The sequence below is a fragment of the Calidris pugnax genome, unplaced genomic scaffold (assembly GCF_001431845.1).
Source record: "Calidris pugnax isolate Ruff unplaced genomic scaffold, ASM143184v1 scaffold341, whole genome shotgun sequence".
Classification (NCBI taxonomy): Eukaryota; Metazoa; Chordata; class Aves; order Charadriiformes; family Scolopacidae; genus Calidris; species Calidris pugnax.
Window position 1 is genome coordinate 876,399 of NW_015091149.1, and position 6,700 is coordinate 883,098.

The 6,700-nt window shown below is 64.6% G+C and overlaps 1 protein-coding gene across 1 annotated transcript in view; it reads left to right on the forward strand.

Annotated features, from left to right (window-relative positions):
• Positions 1 to 3,946, forward strand: part of P3H4 (prolyl 3-hydroxylase family member 4 (non-enzymatic)) — a 6,500-nt gene extending 2,554 nt beyond the window's left edge. Inside the window, exons 2-8 of the mRNA XM_014959076.1 lie at positions 980 to 1,217; positions 1,429 to 1,600; positions 1,673 to 1,801; positions 1,920 to 2,065; positions 2,152 to 2,235; positions 3,512 to 3,653; positions 3,739 to 3,946. Coding sequence (XP_014814562.1) covers positions 980 to 1,217; positions 1,429 to 1,600; positions 1,673 to 1,801; positions 1,920 to 2,065; positions 2,152 to 2,235; positions 3,512 to 3,653; positions 3,739 to 3,752 — 925 coding nt within the window. The 3' untranslated portion in view covers positions 3,753 to 3,946. The remainder of the gene's footprint in view (positions 1 to 979; positions 1,218 to 1,428; positions 1,601 to 1,672; positions 1,802 to 1,919; positions 2,066 to 2,151; positions 2,236 to 3,511; positions 3,654 to 3,738) is intronic.
• Positions 3,947 to 6,700: the final 2,754 nt, after the last annotated feature.

A 6,700-nucleotide genomic window follows, 5' to 3' on the forward strand; every position in this document is an offset into this window, starting at 1 on the left:
ACCCCCGGCTCCTCCATCCTGCCCCTGCGCCGTGGCACGTCACCATCATCTGGGACGCATCAGGCAGGATGTGAGGGGTGCACCCGGGACAGGGGGCCCCCAGTGGTTGTGTCCCCCCCCACCCTGCCTGGGGTTGCCCTGCTCCCCCAAGGTCCCCCTGGTCAGGCAGAGTGTTGCCTGGGGGTGGGGGGGACGAGGGGGCTGCCCCAGATGAGGGGCCCGAGCTGGTGGGTCCGGTGCCCCCGTGATTGCTGCAGGACACGTGTCTGGGTGCTCCGAGAGGGACAATCACTCACTCGGGCTCACGGTGTGGACGTGGAGGGAGGTTTTGTGGAGGGAGGTTTTGTGGAGGGAGGTTTTGTAAGGGATCGCCCCGGGGTGACCCCAACTTTGGGCAGAGCTGCTCTGGCAGGGGATGCTGCCCTCCCCCCCCAGCCCGGGTGCTGGTGTGGGTCCCAGCGTGGCCACTGGCCCGTGTCCCGCTCGGATGCTGCTTTATCGCTTAGCGCTGCCCCGCTCACCTGGCAGAGGCAGGGCCAGCCTGGCCCGGGTCCGTAATGCCTTTTCCTCTCGCTCCCTCTGGCCCAAACCCCACTTTGTGGAGGATTCATTCAGCCCCCGCAGTCCCGCTCCCCTGAAGCTGCAACTCGAGAGCTCCCAAAGCCGGGGGGGGGCAGCGGGGGTGGTGGTGGTGCCCGAGGAGAGCAGATGAGTGGCTCAAACCCGTGCCACGTGGGTCACTCCTGGCAGGATGTGGGGGTCCCCGAGGAGCTGAGCCGTCTCCGCTCCCACCGTGGGCAGGGAGGGAGAGGTTTGTGGGGCTGGGAATGGATGGCCACTGTGTGTGGGCTGGATTTATCTGGGTTGTCCGTGGTCCCGGGTCCTGTCTGTCCATCGCTGCCAATGGAAGACTGGGCTCAGGGCTGGCACTGTGGGTGCCAGGCTCATCCCCACCAAGGACCAGCCTTCTACCCTGAAGCCTGGGGGTCTGGCTGGGTGCTGAGCCCCCCCCCAGGCGCAGCGTGGGCTCCAGCAGCCTGCTGCCCCCACTCTTCCTCCCTCCCCAGTCAAATAAGATCGAGAAAGCGGTGTCCGCTGCCCACACCTTCCTGCAGAAGAACCCCACGCACGAGATGACCTTGAGGTACCTGAACTATTACAAGACGATGGTGGACGTGGATGAATACCTGGTCGATTTGGAGGCTCAGCCCTATGAGGTGAGGAAGGGCTGGGGGGGGAGAGGGGCTCCTGGGGGCTCGGTGTGCGCCTGGTGCTGCCCAACGCCGGGGCAAGCGGCTCTCCCTCGCTGAGCCCTGGTCGCCCACCTCCTGCCACCACGAAAAAGCATCTCTGTGGGGCCCGTGGTGGGGATGGAGCCGCCTCAGGGGGGGACAGGGAGATGAGTGGCACCCTCTTGGTCCCCGGCAGCCGATATTCGTGCGGTCGGTGAAGCTGTACAACAACGGGGATTTCCGGAGCAGTGTGGTTGACATGGAGCAGGCGCTGGCCGAGTACTACAAGGCGTACGAGGACTGCCTGGCTGGTTGTGAGGGCGCCTACGAGCTCCAGGAGTTCAAGGACTTCTACCCCGCCATCGCAGGTGACCGGGTGGGGGACCAGGGGCTGGTGGTGGGGGGTGCCGGGGGCCACAGCGCCTGACTCCTCTCCCCAGACCACTTTGTGAGCGTGCTGCAGTGCAAGGTGGACTGCGAGACCGAGCTCACCCCTAACGTGGGCGGCTACTTCGTGGAGAAGTTTGTGGCCACCATGTACCACTACCTGCAGTTCGCCTACTACAAGCGTGAGTGCTGGTGGGGAGCTGGGGGGGGGGACTGTGCCCCCGGGGGGACACCCCGAGGTGCTGCGGGTCCCTGGGCACGGTGTCACCCCCCTGCATCACCCCGCGCTGCTCCCCACAGTGAACGACGTGCGGGATGCGGTGCGGAGCGTCTCCAGCTACATGCTCTTTGACCCGGGCGACGCCGTGATGCAGCAGAACCTGGTCTACTACCGCTTCCACCGCGAGCGCTGGCGCCTGCAGGAGGAGGACTTCGAGCCCCGGCCGGTGAGGATCCCCCCCAGACCCCCCGTTCCATGGCTCTGCCAGAGGTGGAGGGACTGATGTGGCCCCCGCTGCCTCCCCGTGCCCAGGAAGCCGTGCGCTACCACAACCGGACGGCCACCCAGAAGAAGATGCTGGAGTTCGCCAGGCAGTACCTGCAGGCTGACGACGAGGTAAACGATGGTCCCAACCATCAATGGCACCCAGCATGGGTGCAGCGGGTGCCTCTGGGGGTGCCGAGTGGTGCGGGTGGGTGCTGTGGGTAATTCAGGGCAGGACCCATTCCATGGATGGACCACTGGGTGGATAAGGAGCTGGATGGACGGCCGCACCCAAAGGGTGGCAGTCAACGGCTCAATGTCCAGGTGGTGGCCAGTTACGAGTGGTGTTCTGCAGGGGTTGGTACTGGGACCAGTACTATTTAATATCTTTGTTGGAGACATGGACAGTGGGATAGAGTGCACCCTCAGCAAGTTTGCTGATGACACCAAGCTTGAAGGGATGCCATCCAGAGGGACCTGGACAGGCTGGAGAGGTGGGCCCGTGCAAATTGCATGAGGTTCAACCAAGCCAAGTGCAGGGTCCTGCACCTGGGACGTGGCAACCCCAGGCACAAATGCAGGTTGGGTGGAGATTGGCTGGAGAGCAGCCCTGAGGAGAAGGACTTGGGAGTGTTTATGGATGAGAAGCTCACCATGAGCCGGCAGTGTGTGCTGGCAGCCCAGAGAGCCAACCGTGTCCTGGGCTGCATCAGGAGAAGTGTGGCCAGCAGGTCTGGGGAGGTGATTCTGCCCCTCTGCTCTGCACTCGTGAGACCCCACCTGGAGCTCTGTGTCCAGCTTTGGAGTCCTCAACACAGAAAGGACATGGACCAGCTGGAACAGGTGCAGCGGAGGGCCACGAAGATGATCAGATGGAGCACCTCTGCTGTGAAGACAGGCTGAGGGAGCTGGGATTGTTCAGCCTGGAGAAGAGAAGGCTCCAGGGAGACCTTCTAGCAGCCTTTCAATACCTGAAGGGTGCCTATAGAAGAGCTGGGGAGGGACTCTTTGCCAGGAAGGGTAATGATAGGACAAGGGGAAACGGTTTTAAATTGGAAGAAAAAAGATTCAGATTAGATCTCAGGAAGAAATTTTTTACTATGAGGGTGGTGAGACACTGGAACAGGTTGCCCAGGGAAGCTGTGGCTGCCCCATCCCTGGAGGTGTTCAAGGCCAGGCTGGATGTGGCCTTGAGCAACCTGCTCTGGTGGGAGGTGTCCCTGCCCAGGGCAGGGGGTTGGAAGTTGATGATCTTTGAGGTCCCTTCCAACCCAAACCATTCTGTGATTCTGTCATTCTATGACCCTTCCTCGGGCCTGGGGGGCTGACCCCCAACCAGCCCTGGAGAAGGGGCTGCAGATGGGGCCGCTGAGCCCCGCTGCCTCCTCCTGCCCGTCCCGTTGTGCAGATGGAGGTGGATGGTGACGAGGGGCTGGAGGCGCGGGACCTGCCCTCCGACGGCGAGTTTGAGGGTGAAGGCGACTACGAGGAGGGATTCTTCGCAGAGTGGTGGCAGGAGCCCAAGACCAAGGGGGACAAAGCTGACCAAGGTTCTTGACACCAGGGTTGGGGCCATGGGGTGGGGGGGTGGCTGCTGCCCGTGCCCTGGTGCCACCGAGCCCTCCTTGTTTGCAGAGACCCTGCAGTGAGTCAGGTGAAGGGGTGCCCGGCCGCGACAGAGCTGGACGGCGGTGGCCCTGCGATGCCATCCTGGGGATGCCAGGCTTTGGGCTCCTGCCAGCTGCCACACAGAACCTTGGGCTCACGGGGAAGGGCTGCTCTTGGCCGGTGCCCTGTGGCAGGGCTGCCTTTGCCCTCGGGCATCTGCTGCCCTGATTGCTCTCGGTGTGGCAGGCTCCTGCCAGCTGCCATGCAGAACCTTGGGCTCACGGGGAAGGGCTGCTCTTGGCCGGTGCCCTGTGGCAGGGCTGCCTTTGCCCTCAGGCATCTGCTGCCCTGAGCGCAGCCTGATTACTCTCGGTGTGGCATCAGCATTGCCAAACCTCCCTGCCTGCCCAGGAGCTGCCCCCGGGCCACCCCTGTCCCTGATGTCCCCAGGAACCCTGGTCATGGGTGCTTCCCTGCAGCGCGGGCATCTGCTGCCCTGATTGCTCTCGGTGTGGCATCAGCATTGCCAAACCTCCCTGCCTGCCCAGGAGCTGCCCCCGGGCCACCCCTGTCCCTGATGTCCCCAGGAGCCCTGGTCATGGGTGCTTCCCTGCAGCGCTGGGGTTTGCTGTGTCCCCCAGCTCCTTCCAGGACCTGGGGAGGCTGCGCCAGGACTGAACCCCGTGTTGTCTCGAGGGGCTGCCCCTGCTCTGGGTGCTGCTGGAGTCAGGCACACGTGCCGGTCCTGTCCCTCCTCAGGGCTCCCTGAGGCTCCCACCCTGGTGCCTCCAGCCTCCCAGCCCACTTGCCAGGACCCAGGGTCCCTTTGGAGCCCGTGGCCCGGTGCTAAACGGGGCTCTTGGTGTCCCCGTGCTGCTGCGTGGCTGCAGCCTGGCGAGGCTGCATCGCCCGTGCCCTGAGTGTGCCTTGAATTTTCGCCACACCAGCCCTCTGTAGCCTTAAGCTCCGTTAATTTAATACTTCCCGACTTGCACAGTTGCTTTTTCTTTTTTTTTTTTTTACTGGTGCTGAACTTTTAATAAAATCCGGACCAGTCTTTTCAAGGCTGCCTCTGCCTTGGGGCTCCCCGGGGCTGGGGTGTGCTGCCACCGTGGGAACTGGGTGTGTGGGCTGGGAGAGACCCCCCTGTGGGAGGGGGAAGGATGGGTTGGGGGGGCTGGATGCCCCCATTAAGTGGGGGAGACCCCACAGGGGGCTTGAGGAACCTTGGGGGCCATGAGAGCAGCCAGGCTCTTGTGGGGCTGGGTGGTCTCTGAGGGGGCCATGGCCACACCAGGAGCTTTTTGGGGATGTGTGACCCCCTGTTGTGCAGGGAGGCGTGGGGGGGCCGCAGGGGGGCTGGGGGCAGCATGTCTCACCCCAACACGGGTGTTTGGGGTGTGTTGTGCATCACCTGCTGGTCATTTTGGGATGGGTGCATCACCCTGACACCAGTCCTTTTGGGGTGCTGGTCGGAGGGTGCACCCTGTGTCCCCCTGACAGGGTGTCAGGGTGAGGTGACCCCCCCCGGCTCCCACCGGCGTCAGGGTGTTTTGGAGGCCGTTTTGGAGGCTGCCGTTGCTCCTGACAAGCCCTTGCCTGCCCTGGGCACGGGGCGTTGGGCAGCGTGTGGCCGCCCCGCTCCTCCCTGCCGCGCTCCCGCTGCCGTGGAAGTTGGCTGCGAGGACTGAAACCGAGAGGCTGAATCACCGCGTTCACCCCGGGGGTGGGAAGGGAAGGAAGGGAAGGGAAAAGGGGGTGGCGGGGAGCCTGCCAGCACCCCACCCTGCCCTGCCCCACAGCTCCCAGGGCTTTCCCAGCTCTACCTTCCTTGCCTGGGGTTGGCGCTGAGCCCCCAGACCCATGGGCAGGGCTTGGGGCAGAGCGGGGGGGGCAGTACTGGTGGTGGGGGCAGTACTGGTGGTGGGGGCAGTGCTGGTGGAGTACTGGTGGTGGGGGCAGCCCGTTGTGCCATGCAGGGCAGGGCTGTCCTCTCCCCTGGGAGGAGCGGGGTTTGTCACCGATGGGTCACAGCCACCCTCAGGAGCCCGCTGGGGTGCGGCCGGTGGCACCGGTGCCCGGATCATTGGGAAGCGCTCAGCCCAGCACGCTGGCGTGGCGGCCGACGGGGGGGCAAAGGCCTGTTTATCTTCCCAACAAGCCGGGCGAGGGTGGCACGGGGCCTGCGGGGCCTCCGCCCTGCTCTGACACGCGCCCGGGCACAGCGTCCCCTCGCCAGCCCCAAAATCACGTCGGGGCACACGGCCCCTTGCCCCCAATCCTCTCCCACCGCTGGGCCAACCCCCCCACAGCCCCGGGCTGGGGTCCCCTCTCTGCTCCCACCGAAGCCACCGGCTGGGTCCTGCACTCCTGGCAGCACCGAGCAGCGGTGGGACCCCCCGGGACCCCCACAGTGGGGGGGCTGTGAGTGCAGCCTCTGTCCCCCCCCCCGCCCCAAAGGCAGGACCAGCAGAATCGGGCTGCAGGAGGTGCTGGGGGTCCAGGAGCAGGATGCAGGAGCAGGGATAGGGAGATGGGATGCAGGGGGGGAGAGACTGCAGGATTCTGTGGGGTAACACCATGACAGCGCTGTGCTTCCCTGACTGCCGTGACCTTGACCAAGAAAGCACAGAAAAGGGTTTTTTTTAGCTGTCATCTCGGCTGCCGTGTGTCCCTTCCCTCCTCGTGCTGGAGGGGCTTTAGCTGCGTTTCGGATCCCCCGCTCTGCTCCCAGCCACGAAATCCCTGTTCCTTGCAGGGGCGTTTGGAAGCTCCGTCTCTCGCCTCCCTCCCGAGCCGTGATTTCCCAATTTGAGTCAGCGCTCGCAGCCAGACAGGGGGGGGGAAGGAGGGGTGCAGGATGTGTCCCCTCACCTCCAGCCCCCCAATCCCGGTGGGGGGGGGGGGGGGGCCGGGCTGGCCCGGTGGGGGGGGTTTGGGGGGACTGGTGGGCACTGGGATGGACTGGGAGAGTAATAACTAAGTGTGG